The sequence below is a fragment of the Anser cygnoides genome, chromosome 16, assembly GCF_040182565.1.
Source record: "Anser cygnoides isolate HZ-2024a breed goose chromosome 16, Taihu_goose_T2T_genome, whole genome shotgun sequence".
Classification (NCBI taxonomy): domain Eukaryota; kingdom Metazoa; phylum Chordata; class Aves; order Anseriformes; family Anatidae; genus Anser; species Anser cygnoides.
In genome coordinates, this window is record NC_089888.1 from 10476916 (window position 1) to 10490796 (window position 13881).

General features: G+C 49.1%; 1 protein-coding gene across 1 annotated transcript in view; it reads right to left on the reverse strand.

Moving 5' to 3' along the window:
• Positions 1–968: 968 nt before the first annotated feature.
• RIMS4 (regulating synaptic membrane exocytosis 4) overlaps positions 969–13881 on the reverse strand; it is a 56715-nt gene continuing 43802 nt past the window's right edge. The window contains exons 3-6 of the mRNA XM_048072569.2: positions 12484–12596; positions 11742–11843; positions 11336–11475; positions 969–8783 (exon numbers count right to left, since the gene is read on the reverse strand). Coding sequence (XP_047928526.1) covers positions 8565–8783; positions 11336–11475; positions 11742–11843; positions 12484–12596 — 574 coding nt within the window. The 3' untranslated portion in view covers positions 969–8564. The remainder of the gene's footprint in view (positions 8784–11335; positions 11476–11741; positions 11844–12483; positions 12597–13881) is intronic.

Sequence of the window (13881 nt, forward strand, 5' to 3'; positions counted from 1 at the left end):
CAAGCAGGCAACACCAGGACGGGCAGGAGCGCCGCCTGCCCGAGCAGCTGGCAGGAGAGCAGGGCAGTGAAACACCCGGTGACAGCCAGCCCCGCTGGAGCTGGAAGCGGGAGAGCAAACAACGCAGAGGCTGAGCCAGGCTCTCCCTCTCCCCGGGGATCAGGGCAGACCCGTGTGCTCAACGGCTCCGTGCCCGTGAGCTGCAGAACCCGCTGCAGGACGATGCAAAGGGAAAGGCCGTCGGGGCGCTGGGGCTTGCAGCGTGATGGTTGCACCATGGAGCTCGTCTCGTGCCGAGGATGGAGCTGGTGACGAGCTGAGAGCGCAGAAAGCAGGGCTCCTGCTCGCTTTTATCGCTGCCTTCACGCAGCCTGAGCTGCCAGGCTGCGCTGGGAAGGTCACCGGTTGCTTAGTGACTGCCTGAGCCCATCCTGCTTTTGGAAGCTGGAGATGGTCTGAGGGTGGGAGATGCCATTCAAATCCCCCTGCGCCAGGCTGGAGGAATCCTCCTCCTCCTCCTCCTCCCTCATTGCCCTCAGGGCAAGCAGGGCCCCGTGGCTGCAGCAGGAGGGTGGGTGCGAGCTGTCCTGCCCCTAAGTCCTGCCCCTGCTGACCTGCAGAGGGATTTGAAGGCATGAGAAAACCTTTAGGAAATTCTCAGGAAACTGGGACTCCGCAATGCTTCACAGTTCCCATGGGAAACGGGTTTGTGTCGGTTCCCTGGGGGGCCCCATGCATCCAAGCAGTGCCCCCAGGCCCTCCCCTCCTGCAGGCTCACAGCTTGGGCCCCCCTGGACCCGGCGGCACCTGCACTTCCTCGGGGGTCCCCAGGCTCCCCTGAACCCACATCCCTCACAAAGCTGACGTTTGGGGTTAAAGACAATCCTGGTGGCAGCAGAATGCAGAGACACTCCATGAAACAGCTCCAACACACCGTAGGAAAAAAAAAAAAGGTTTTTATTGTCACCATTATCAACGTTTTCATTAGCTTAACACTGAATTGTAAATCACTCGATCGTTACATATTGTCTGAATAAAACCTACAGACAGGGAAAAAGTACAGCAGAACCCTCTCTGGCCACAGGCGCGGCACGCCGCGCTTCGGGGACTGCGCCCAATGCTTCCACCCAAGGCAGCCCACGCACCTCGCAAGCCACCGGGCACGGGAGACGTGGGGCAAGCAGGCTGCCTGGCTCCATCGCCTGTGTTCCTCCAGCCCCATAAGATCAGATCTCAGCAGACAGCGTTAAAAAACCTCCAAAAGTTTTTGGAGTGGGTTACAGAGCCCCCAGAGAGCGGATCAGCCGCCCCTGCTCCTACAGAAAGGTGAAAGGAAGAGGCAGCAACCGCTCAGCGCCCTGTAAGCGATGGGTTTGTGGAGCAGTTAACGAAGCACAAAGGTTGGGCCCTGTGGAAGCAGCCCCGGCCCCGAGCAGAGGCCAGCTCTGCAGCAGCGCCCCGGGCTCCCCGCGGCACGGCCGGCTCGGCTGCGGGCAGCCTCGTCCCCGCGGGCTGGAGTAAGGCCTCGGGTTGAGGGGTGGGGGGAGCCATGTAGGGGGCAGCGGGGGCAGCACAAAGCAGAGGGAGGCTCCTGCCTGTCCCTGCTTTCTCCTGGCCGCCTGCACGGCGTGGCACGCGTTTGACCCCCAGCTCCAACCAAGCACGGCACGGAAGGACCCCCCCGCTCTGAAACGCAGCCGGGACACCCGGATCCCAGGCGGGCGGCAGGCCATGGCAGTGCTGTGTCAGGGGTCTCGGGGGGAGGCGCTGCGCCCCCAGCACGTCCTTCCCACCTGAAGCAGGGAGGCAAGCCCAGCACGGTGAGGCTGAGGGAACGCACCGTGGATTCGCTCTTCCTGGCTCCAAAGAAAGCCCAAAGCAGCTCGAGGTCCAGGGGATGGAATCACAAAGCAGAGACCAGAGAGCAGCGCTGGGTAAGGAACCACAGCCCTAGAAAAAACCTGCTGCAAGATTTAAAAGACCCGGGCTGTGTTTAGGGGGACCTGGAGCCCTCAGGGGGCAGCTACCTGAGCTTGTGGTGCCCGGGTAGCTTAAAAACAAGCCACTGGAAAAGCACGTGGGCTTCAGCAGCAGGTGTGCCTCGATTCCTCCCTCTTCTGCCCATGTCCCTGCTCAGCAAGCAGAGCTCGCTGCTGCCCCTGGGCTGTGTCCTTCCTGCAAGGCAAAGCCCTCTCCTTCCTGAGCCAGGGGTCTCAAGCCCAAGCGAGGTGCCCAGCGTGCTGCATAAATGAAAAGGCTGCCTTTACGCTGGCCCAGCAGAGAGGGGTTTAACAACATCGCTTTGGTTGCGTTTTAGCTTCTGGAAAGTTATGAACAGAAAAGCGTTCGGTCTCAGCCTCTGTTTGCTGGTGCTCTGTAAAGGGCTGGTGCTGGCTCCGTCTCAGTTTCAGCTGCTAAAGTGCAAAGGCCCAAATGCTACACAAGGAACTGTCCCCTGTTCCTCTGCCCCACCGAGGATGGGAGCAGCTACCGAAGGGAAGGGAGGGCAGAGGGGTGCTGGCACCGCTGGAGGCGCCCGGCAGAGCCTGATGCTGCCGCTGGTGAGCAGCGGGGGCTCGGCATGGACTCGGAGTCACTGAGAGGAGCCTGGCAGCACGAGGTTAAGACTTGTTAGCCACATTTAGAGAATGCCGAACTGCTGACAAATTCCCAGGGGACCTACCACATTGACTGACTGGTGCTGGGACGCATTTGGCAGCCAGGAAGGCCCCAGAGCCAGGCGGGGCGCAGCAGGGCATAGCGCAGCTCGGGGTCTCTGCCATGCAGGGGTCACAAGCGTGTCCTGCAGGCAGGGGCAGTTCTGGCTGCACACACGTGGGGACACCACTAGAACACGCTTTGGGCGTGCGGTGCACGTGGAAAGGATTTCAAAGATTGACCTCTTTTCTAAATGTTTGGCTCAAATTGGGGAGCTGCAATTTGGCTTCAGGTGCTTGCCCCAGGTCTCCGTGCTTCCCTCTGCATTACTAAAGGTGCTTTAAGGTCTGCTTGTTTTCCTGGGCTACTGCTGGCACTTTGCATTTACACGCCTCTTTTTGTTCTCCAAGCACTTCACAAATGACTGGGAACTATTCCATCACTCCTCTGGGCTTCCACCACCACTGGGCCGGTGACCGCTGTCTGCGTGGCTGGCCGCCTTGAGCACGAGGCGGGGATTTTTCCTACGGGAAACGCTGCGAGGAACCCACAGGCAATGGACAGGGATGCTGGTTTGAAGCTCTTTTATTTTATGCACTTCATCAATGATAGAGCTGCCTTAAAATCCAATATCCTGATCCTGCCATTTTGGAAAAATCTGTAGACGAGCCCAGCGTTACCTGAAGACTGGCACAGAACAGCCTGCTCCCATCTCACATGGCCGTCCCCCCGAGCCTCTGCGAAGGTGCAAGCTTTCTCTGCCTTGGGTGGAATTTTCTAACAAAATGGACAAATACCATCTATGAAATGGACAAAACAACCCACGAAGCCTTTAAAGAAGAGCAGCTCAATCTGCTGCTCTGCAAAAAACTCCCGTTAGCTTGCCCCTGCCATCTCGAGGAAAACAGGCAGCTACTGGGCAGAGCTGTGTGGCCCCAGAGTGCAAAGGCTTTTTTTGCTTAATCAGGGCTACAGTGGCAGTGGGAACCATTCGCATTGAGTTACAAATACTAAATAGCCTAAGAAAAACAGGGTGCTTGAAACAGTCATTGAGTTCATATCGAAAGGATTTTTTAACTCTGTAGTATGAAGTCACCTACAGCTGCTTCGTTCTTCACCTAGGAGAGATTTCATGTCGATGGGCACACAAACTCACAGCGAAGTCTACGCGATGGATATTTCTTACAAGGCAACAGCCCAATCTTCCTTTTTACAATCAAAGTTAATACAGATCTTTTTCAAAAGTGATGGAATTAAGATTGAAGACAATTATAAACTGTATCAACAATATGTACTACAGCCTGCAAGTCACAATCTGTGCACACCAAATGGAATATATTATTGCTTGTTAGCCTATTAGACTTTCTTTATAAAAAGATTTTTATACAGAGTACAGGATTATGACAAAACTAGCTAAGTTGTTTTCATCTTGAAAATACAACATCAATTTTTTTTTTCAACAAAGGCTTGAATAGTAGCTGAGATTTAATGAACAGTGACAAATATTTACTAATAATTTTATGGTCAGTTTGAACTGAATTTCCTATAGGACTCTTTTCTGTTGTTTATTTACATATGCCTCTTTTCTTTTGGAAAAAAAGTTGATAAAATATAACAAGGAACACAGAAATCAAAAGAATGAGTAAACTCCATACCGAGAACATTAAACATTTTTGAAAACACTAAATTATGCTATCCGTTAAAAAACATACATCATTTGGTCTTTAAAGAAAAATATTTTTCCTGCTTTAAAATATTACTAACAGCATGTAATAAACTAACTTAAAATGAGTTTCATAAAAAAGTTGTCTTGCTGTCTAAACATTGCTAAACATGCTTAGGTTGAGATTCTGTTAACTGCCTCAACACCTTAAAAACAGCTCCTCTACAGGAGCTTGTGATATTCTGACTCCAGAAGACCTGCAATTTAGAACAGTACATTGATAAAGGATCCAGTAGCTAGAAACATTAAATATATATCATTGTTCAAAGCAAACAAATCTGCAATATTCGTCTAAACAATCCATGGCCAAGCGCCAGGGATGCGCATGGCAGAACAGCGACGTCCCCCGGCCCCTACCCTGCCGTGGCCGTGCGGAGGCGGACGCCCGCACGCGGTGCAAAGGAGGCACAGCAGCCTGCCCACGTGGGTTTGGCCGCAGGATGAGGACCCGTGGATTTAATTGCAGAGTGAGGACCTCGTGTTGTCTCTGTGGCATCCCAGCTGTGTTGGGGCAAAGGGAAAGCGACACCAGGAGAACACCGCATTTGTACCTGAACAAACCCGGGCTAACTGCGGTCACGGCTGCTTTCTGCTCAGACCACAAGGTGCACGGGGGGACACTGGGGAGAGATCACTGCTCTCTGAGATGCTCTCAGCGTCAGGATTTCCTCGTTTTCCATAGTAACAGGAATGCAGGAAACATTTAGGGACCAGCTCTCAATTTTTTTTTTCTGCAAGCACCCTTCCCGTTACTATTAAAATGTAGTATTTCGTGCACAAGGATCAGGGAACCAACCTTGAGCTGGGCAGATATTCGTCTCTCCTCAGTCTCATCCCTCATCACCACTCACAGACCAAAAATATTCTCACGTTTAATTGTTTTTGGTTGGTTGGTTCGTTTTTTTAAGTCTCCTGCTCTCCCTCTCTCCCCCGGTCCCTGATTATAATTAACAGCTAGACTCAGACACAGGAGAAAAACTCAGTCAGGACTTCTAAAGGGGACCAAAGTTTAGTTTTCAGCTGCTCACCATCCTAGCAAGCTGCTACTTTTTACACAACCACACTGATAATCACAACTATCACATTACACCACCTTAGACAGAAACTGGCAAGTCAAATCTGAGGGGAAAAAAAGCTTCTGTTTTTTGACAATAAGCTATCCCAAGCCTGAGACTTGCCTTGGATGCTACACTGGGGGTCTTTAAACTGATGGATAACTAGAAGACCTTTATTTTTTTAAACCACAACATGCCTTGGTCAGCTCAGGAATTGTGGGCATGAGTGAAGCAAGAATTTAGGCTGGGCAGTACTGTGCAACTTTACTGAGCCCAGACTCTGCGCCCCATGGGCACTCTGAAAAGGGCTCCTGTGAGCGTGTCGGTTTACGAAGGGCTGTTGGTTCTGTTGAGTCTGTTTGGTTTATTTCTGGACTTGCCAGTTCGCATGACTGTGCTGTGCATGGTAGCCAGGGATTGTAACGTTCACTTACTGCGGAGAAACAGGACTTGGAAGTGACTCGAAACAAAAGCGAGAATCACTGGACTACGGTCAACCATGGAAAAAATGCAGAAGAAAACCGTCCAGAGCAGACTGCTAAAACTGCCTCCAAACTCAGAACCTGAGATGTTAATCAAAATAACACAAGTGGAAGCATAACTTTGTTTTACCCTGACAGTGAACTTTCAGCATGATTAAAAACATACGGAAGATAGTCCTCGATGGGAAGTAGTCCTATTTTAATGAAACCAATCGTCTTTGAGCTTGCAGAGCTTTTAGAGGGATGACATACAGAGACACGTTACATTTGCCAGGCATGGAGGAACTGAGCTTTTCAATGGGGTCATTAAATAAAGTCATTTTTTTGGCATATATAGTCTCCTACTCCCCAAGAAAGACTGCAAAAATGTTGCATTCATCTCACTGGACCCAGGAAAAACATGACTAACTAGCTGTTACTGGTAGATAATGTCCAAACGATTGCCAATATGAAGTTTTCGGCATTCCTTAAGACAGAAGCCCTGTTACTCAGTTACCAGGTTTGGAATGTACCCGGAGCTCCCCACGGTCCTTTTAAAGACATAGTTATTAAAAGATCCAGTGCTACAGACCACTAAATCTACCTAATCTATTCTAGTTCATACACATATTGTACAATATTGCCTAGAACTCACTACATACCAAGAGGAAAGGATGCTGACTTAAATTACAGTAAATGTGCTTTTTTTTTTTTAAATAAGAGAGCCACAACATAGTTTGATCAGCATGCAACAAACTTTCTTCATCTAATATATAGAAATTGTCTAATACGATTAGAAAAAATAATTAGTGAGAGGCCAGAGACATATTTGATCAAGGAAATTAAGAGATTTATCTGAAACGCTGAGGCTTTTGCCACTTAAGACTCAAAAACCTATTAATTCTATGTCCCTTCTCCTCCTTCCCTCTCCTTTATAATTATATCATTTTTACAGACATTAAGGTAAGGCCTATTATTTTTGCATCTATCTTGTAATTCAACTCAAAATAATGTAAAATGCCATAGACAAGCTTGGACCAAAAGCAACTGCTTTTACCATCCACTCTACACTCATGCTTTTATTCTAACGAAGCCAAGGTCCGCATGCAGAAATAAATGTTCAGTATTCCTCAACGACAGGCCAAGAATCTGCTCCCTCCTGAACATGACACGGGACCTTCACTATTAAATCACAAAGTCAAACATCTCCCAAAGCTCATTTTGAGACCGCAGCCATCAAATCCTCATTAAGACTATGAGAAAATCTAGCCAGAAAGGGCCTTTTAACGGGAAATCGTTGGAGATTCTCCATTATTTTGGCTAATAAGTGTTTTCAAATAGAAGTTTTTACTTGTCTGAAGGATCTAGCATGCCTTACTGCAGCATGTGACTGCTGACGACAGCTGCTGTAACTCAGCAGCTCAGAGAATGTGCTTTACTGGGTTCACCTACGAGACTCTTTTACAGCTAGCGTTGCACTTAAATTAACAGAATATACATGCTGTGACCACCGGCTCTTCAGACTCCTCACCCACTACCGCTCCATACTCTGGGGACAGCATCTCCTCTCTCAGGACACTTGACAATGCCTGTGTATTACAGAGACTGCCTGCAGCGACTTTCTTTCCTCAAGGAAGACCGTGTGCCCTCCAGCACCTTCTTGTCAGATGACAACCTGAGGTTTCTTTCTTCTGCACCCCCAGAAATCTCAATCTCCTCTCCCGTGGCAGAATAAAACAGTCCTGTTTCAGGTCAGTCAATAGCACAACAGGAAGGGCAGCATCTCCAGCAGATACGTACCAGCACAAAGGAGATGAAAGAAAAGCAGGAGAGAGAAGACATGGTGGCTGAAGGATGCACAGCAACAAGGGAGTCAGTGTAAAGCCTATCTTAAGCAGAAAGTCTGACGTTCAGCTCCCACTTACAGTGCTTTTTTACTGAGCAAAATTGCAGTTAATTAGACTGCTAAACTCGAACTCTGTTCAAACTGTCTGGTCTAAGTAGGCGCTTATTCTCCCACCAAGTATGCTTCATCAGCAGTGGTAGACAAGTTAACGCGGCAAAGACACTTGCTGGTAATTTGGCACAGTTTGAAAACACAGCAACGACAGCGTTACAGTTAACGTGATTCACTGATGTGGAATTGGTACTTAAGGGTTGCAGGTTTCTTTCTTCTTCTTTCTTTGAAGAAGAAAGATCTCAGAAAAAAACTAATGCTTCCTCTCAAACTTTCTACTCCTGCTCATTTTAGGTCAGAAATTGGCCTCTGAATTTTTCAGGTACTATGAGAAAGAACCTAAGAAATCTGTAAGATGCACAGTTAAGCAAAATACCTTCCTTACGCCCCCCATACTCTTTCAAATGCTGCAACTTTCCAGGGTTAATACTGATCTGAAACAAGGGTCCAAGAATGACAGCGAGAGAAGTGAAACAAGAGGTGTATGTCTAATTTGACAACTAGGACTCATGCCCCATGGCACCTCCTCCCCGGACGGAGAGGGTACAGCGCCCTCCCCCTCGTCTTCTGTCTAAGGTCACTGGTTTATCCTCCTCTTCCAGCTCCACGAGAACTGATTGAACATGCATTGCGCTTGAGGTCAGAGTTCCAGCAAACAAAACCTTGACAGCATGTTTAAAAAACAAAAGCAGTTCCCCCTTCCTTACTCACTAAGACCTGTCACAGCAGGGTCCCACTGTGCTCTCCAGGGAAAGCTGTGAGGACTGACGCAGGAGCGGGCCCGTAGTGGGATCTACCATCGAGGAGGTTGGGAAGAGCTTGTACCAGCCAATTGCTAAAGTTGACAAATCCAGTTCTTCCAGGAGGACCCTGGCGACTCCCATGAAGTGCTTGCGCTCCATGCGTCCGTAGTTTCCCCAGACTATCACCTGAGAAACAAGACGGGGGAAGCACAATTAATCCTCAGACCTGTACACCTGCTTGGGAAGCAGCAATCTGATCAGAGGGATCAGAGGGATCTCTGTGCATCCTGTTTATCCAACAGGGCTTTACTAGAGTCTGGGAAGAGCAGAAAGTTTTACACTACAGCAGGAATACACAGGCATACGCTACGCTGTTGGTGACGTGAAGCTCTGGCTGATGGTTTTACCTTTGTTTTAAGCACGGCTTTACAAATCTGAACGTTACCAGACTTTTTTTTCCCCACGAAAAAGAGGTGAATGCGTGCGTGGGTGAAACACTCTTCTTCTGCTCTAACTGCTGGACAGGGAAGTGCGTGCACAACGTGGGAAAAGGGAAAGAAGGGCTCCTGGTCTGGAAAAATAACCTGACAAAAAAAAGTGGGGCAATAGCCTGGGCCAAGAGCCAAACGTTTGAGGAAAAGTCTGTGTCTTAACGTCCGCACTCAGGCCTCGTGGTGCGTGGCAGATGGCCACGAGACACGGTTACTCACCTGGAGAAAGGGCAGGAGCCGAGCGCTGGCAAGCGGGACTGGTGACGTAAGGGGCACACACGGGGCGGCATGCGGGGAGAGCAGAACAGCCTGCCGAGAAAGGCTCGGAGACGCAGAGGAAGGTCTAATGAGAGAGCTGGCAGCCGAGCAGGGAAAGCTGAATCACACTTACGACACGATGGAGACCAGTGGGTGGCACAGATGTAGTGAGGGTCATGGGCTTAGGCATGCTGGAGGGCTGCATGTGGCCGAGTGGCCCTACGTGGCTCAAGACAAAGGTGACGACTGACTCCAGAGCGAGTTCATGTTCTGAAGACGAGAGGATGAGGACGATGGGTTATGATGGTGACTAGTGATCTCTGGCTAATCCTGACAGCTTCTTTCCCTAGGCTCCGAATAACCAGAACATTAGAGCTTTCTGTAAAACGAGGTAGGAGAGACATCGAATGTCAATGTTTATGTCAGCACGGGATGGAGCAAAACACCGCAGAAAGCTGGGTTGGTGGCACAGCGACTGGCAGAGAGCCAGGCTCCTAATTTTATTCTCTTTGAGCAAGTTCCAACGAGACATTGCAAGTTGCAATGAGACATTGCAAGGGGTCTCTAAGACAAACTGAAAACCACAAACGGAGCAGGGCACAGGACAGCAGAGCTGCAAAGAGGCAGGCACAACTCCAACCCTCTTTGCAGCAGGGCTGCCCTTCTGCACCGGGGCTGCTGCCAAGGCAAGGACATGGCTAGGATACTGCGTGAGAGGCTCGCAGAGGACCATATACTGACATTTAGTGCCTGCTTTTTGGTTTCTGCTGTGCCTCAGCCTGTTGGAAGGCAGCAGTCTTTCCAACTGAGTGGCAAAGCAGGGCAGAGGCATTTCTCACTGTCCTATTACAAAAGTCTATTGATAAAATAAGATGAAGGCAAAGACTCGTGAGAACCCTCTCTGCCATGGTTAAGTGGTGGAAGGTGAAATGGTGGCCTGGGAGACACAGCATTGGATAACCCAGGGGACTTTCTCCAGGAGCAGCTGGGCTCTGCCAGCTCACGCCACCCCGAGCTGACCATGGATGCTCCTTGGACACCCTATCTGGAAAATGCTGCTCACATCTCTGAAATGAAGACTAATGTTACGCTTCACACCCAGCTTCCCATCCTTGTTGAGGATAAAATCCTTAGTTCTTAACACCTTCAACACTCCTTTCGCAAGCTAATTTTTAGGTACTTCAGGCTGCCTGCCTTGCTTCCACCTTCTGTGTGACAGCACCGTGGCTGTGATCCACAGAACTCGGGGTGAAGATCCACATGGCAGCAAGGCTGCAGGTAAGGAAACCCAGACCAAGCCAGGCCCTACCACATTTCAGCCAAAAACATGCACTCTGCCTGCAACAGGGGAAAATGCTTCTGATCGAGGTAAATGAAGACAAGTTCACTACGGAGAAGGATCCTGAGATTAGCTGGCAACTCGTATGCCAGCAGAGGTAAGCAACAGAAACTCACAGGTTAGTTACATCAGTATTTCCAGTGGATTTTAGCCAGGGTTTGTTGGATGGGAATGGTTTAGCTATGAATTAACAACGGCATTCACTCTTTGCCCTGGAAACATACGTACAGGATTGAAAACATGAGTATGGCAGAGAATGTATGGCAGGAAAAGAACAGAGGTAGAAATAGGTAGGATATGTGACTGGGTGATGGCCAAAGCAGAGTGCTCTGAATGCAAATAAACACAGAAGAAACCTATGCTGCAAGGTTGTTCAGCATCTATGGATACTGCCTACCTCCTAACTGGAAAACAAACCAAAAACCTTTTCCTGGTAAGCATTCATGCTACCTGGCAGGGTATCAAATAATAAACAGTTTGAGAAAGAAAAAAGGTTCTTCCTTTTGTTAATTTCAGACAGAGTGCATGTAGTTCCATGAAAGCATTAGCTTTTTCTCATCTATGTTATTTATCCAGATTCTTTACCAGATTTAGTGTATTCCAGCACAGGTGGGAGAGAAAGAGACAGACCTGAAACCCACTCATCTTACCTGTAACACCTTGCCCTGGGGGCTCTCAGGAAACAGTAACACCTGATTGTACAAAGGGTCTAAAGATTTGCGGGCCACTTTTGTCTTCTTTTTCGCAATGCACACGCCATTCTCTAACAGGTAGGCTTTGATGTAAGCAGCTGAAAAAAAAAAAACAAATATGGTCAAATATGAAAAAATCTTCATGCTCACTTTAGGCAAGACGGAGCGCCACGTCTCTGTCTCTCTTAGTCCCAAAGAAGGCATGTACAGCAGTGAAAAGATTTGCCCAGCCAGCCTTATTTTCAGTACAACAAAAATACTGCTTATTGCCACAGAAGCCAAGCAGAATCAAAAATTTTCCTTTTTGCAAGCATGCAGGAGGCTGGAGCTCAGTGAGCTGTTTTAGGAGGTCAAAGCATACTACCTGGCAGTGTTTTGGAGCCGGGTTTTGGTGTCAGTCCCCGGGCCTGAATGATATCCACTTCTAGCTGCCCGTTTCGCTCTTGCAAGCCAATTTCCACATCCCCTAAACCAAAACGTCAAAATAGAACACTTTCAAAACAATGTATTTGTGGGCTAATAAAATGTTAACAATCTTTGTGTCATGCCCACTATGAGCTGTAAGGAACTGTAGGCCCTAAGTGCCTGATCTCCTCCTGCTTTACTCTGCAGAAGCTCTGCAGTGATTCAAACCCACACTTTCAAAAGCAATCTCTAATTTCAGCCCTTTAACACGGCTTTGGTGACTCAGTCTCGTACTCGTCAGTGGCAGCTAGCCTCCATTCTCTCCCAAACTGGAACACCTAGAGTTGCAGGCTGCTTTGGAAAATGCAATTATGTCGTACCATAGGAAAATCTTTATAGAGCCTGATGGGCCTTAGAGAGCAAACGGAAAGATGCACAGGATGCATTTTCAGGATTTTAGCTGCGTTTTCCTTAGACTGTGCCTTTCAGCTCTGATGGAGGAAAGCATAAGGCTGGTGCTCCCCTGCTAACGCTGTACTAGCAGCAATCAGCAAAACCTCGCAGCCAAGCTTACTTGATTTAACGCAGAAACAGAGCGGAGGAGTGGTAGAGCAGCAGCTGCTGGACGCATTATTAGGTGGCTGTAGGAGTGGTCTGTTCCAGATTCAATTTAAGCAACGTAAGATCTTTGTGTTCCTTACCCATCGAGGTGGTGGCCAAGGTCTGACGCCCAACAAATTGTGCAGGGCCCATGCTCCCCAGGAAGTCACTAAACTGCCCAGCAGATGCCAGATGGACTCCACTGAAATTCAAGCTGCAAAATAAATGGATTTTGGCAAGTGGTTAATTTGCATTTTAAAGCAACCCGGTAACTAAAGAGCCTGACTTAATATATCCTTGAAATGAATGGCACCTGCAGAAGCCTTTTCCCCTGCAAAGTTCACTGATTTCAAAGGCAGTTTTGTTACACGGGATCCATTTAAAATCCTTTTCCTTGTGGAGGAAAAAAAAAAAAGAAAGAAAAAGCAGTGATGGTTGCAGTCATCAGTCGGCTGATACTTATCTCTAATGAGTTGTCTGCAAGGGAAAATCTCTGCCATCTCAGACTCACGCAGCCTGTCACCTCTTCCAGGTACCATTACCATCTGAGCAGCTTCCTGGCGTGGTTTATGGGATCTCTCCTGGTAGCTCTCCTTTCCCAACCTTCATTTTTGGGAAGGAAACAACACAGCTAGAGTAGTAGTCAGAGGGGAGTTTAGGGGTGCTGACATCAATCCCCTTGGGACAGAATTCTCTATTTCTCTCCGACACACGGAGCAACGCACCTATTTCTTGACCAGAGCCCCACTTCCTGCCACTCAACGCCAGAATCACACCCACTGGGTGATTTTCACACCTGCTTCCACAACCAGCCCGTGACACAGCCGCTGAAACACACGTCAGGAGATTTGTGCCGGGGTTACCCCCGCGGCAGTGCCGGGTTTGCGCGCTGCCCCCCGGGGAAGCTGCTGCACAGGGAAGCCAAGCAAAGCGCAGCCCCCGGCACTTCTCCAGACGCCCCTGGCGGGGGGCATTACCCACGTAATGCCAGCTCGCTGCTTCAGGAATTCATTTCTTTGAAATGAATGGGTGAGGAGGGCCACATGTTCCCTCCAGCTTACCCTGGCGATGAAGTCGGGGAGAAGCCCTGCCTCCGGGGCGGGCCGGGCGCTGCGGGCTCACAAAGATCCATTGAATCCCCCCTGTAAGCCATTTACGCTTAAAAGACATTAAAAAAAAAAAAAAACACACTTTTTTTGAAACCCCATTCATCCAGAGGAGCAGTAATCTCAGGCTGAGATTTCAGCTCTCATTAGCTACTCGCAGCCCCAGTCTCAGCCTGCTGGGGATATTTATTTATTCCCCCGAGGAAGGCGGCGCACAAAGCTCAGCATCTGCCCTCGAGCTCCTTACGAGCCACCTTGTGCAGAAAGGACGAGGGAGGAGGGCGCCTTGGCATCCTACAGACAGCCTTGGGATGGGCTCTGAGCAGGGCAGACTTCCCCGAAGCCTCTCTCGATTCAGCGCTTCTTCACCCTGCATCCACTGTGTGCACGAAC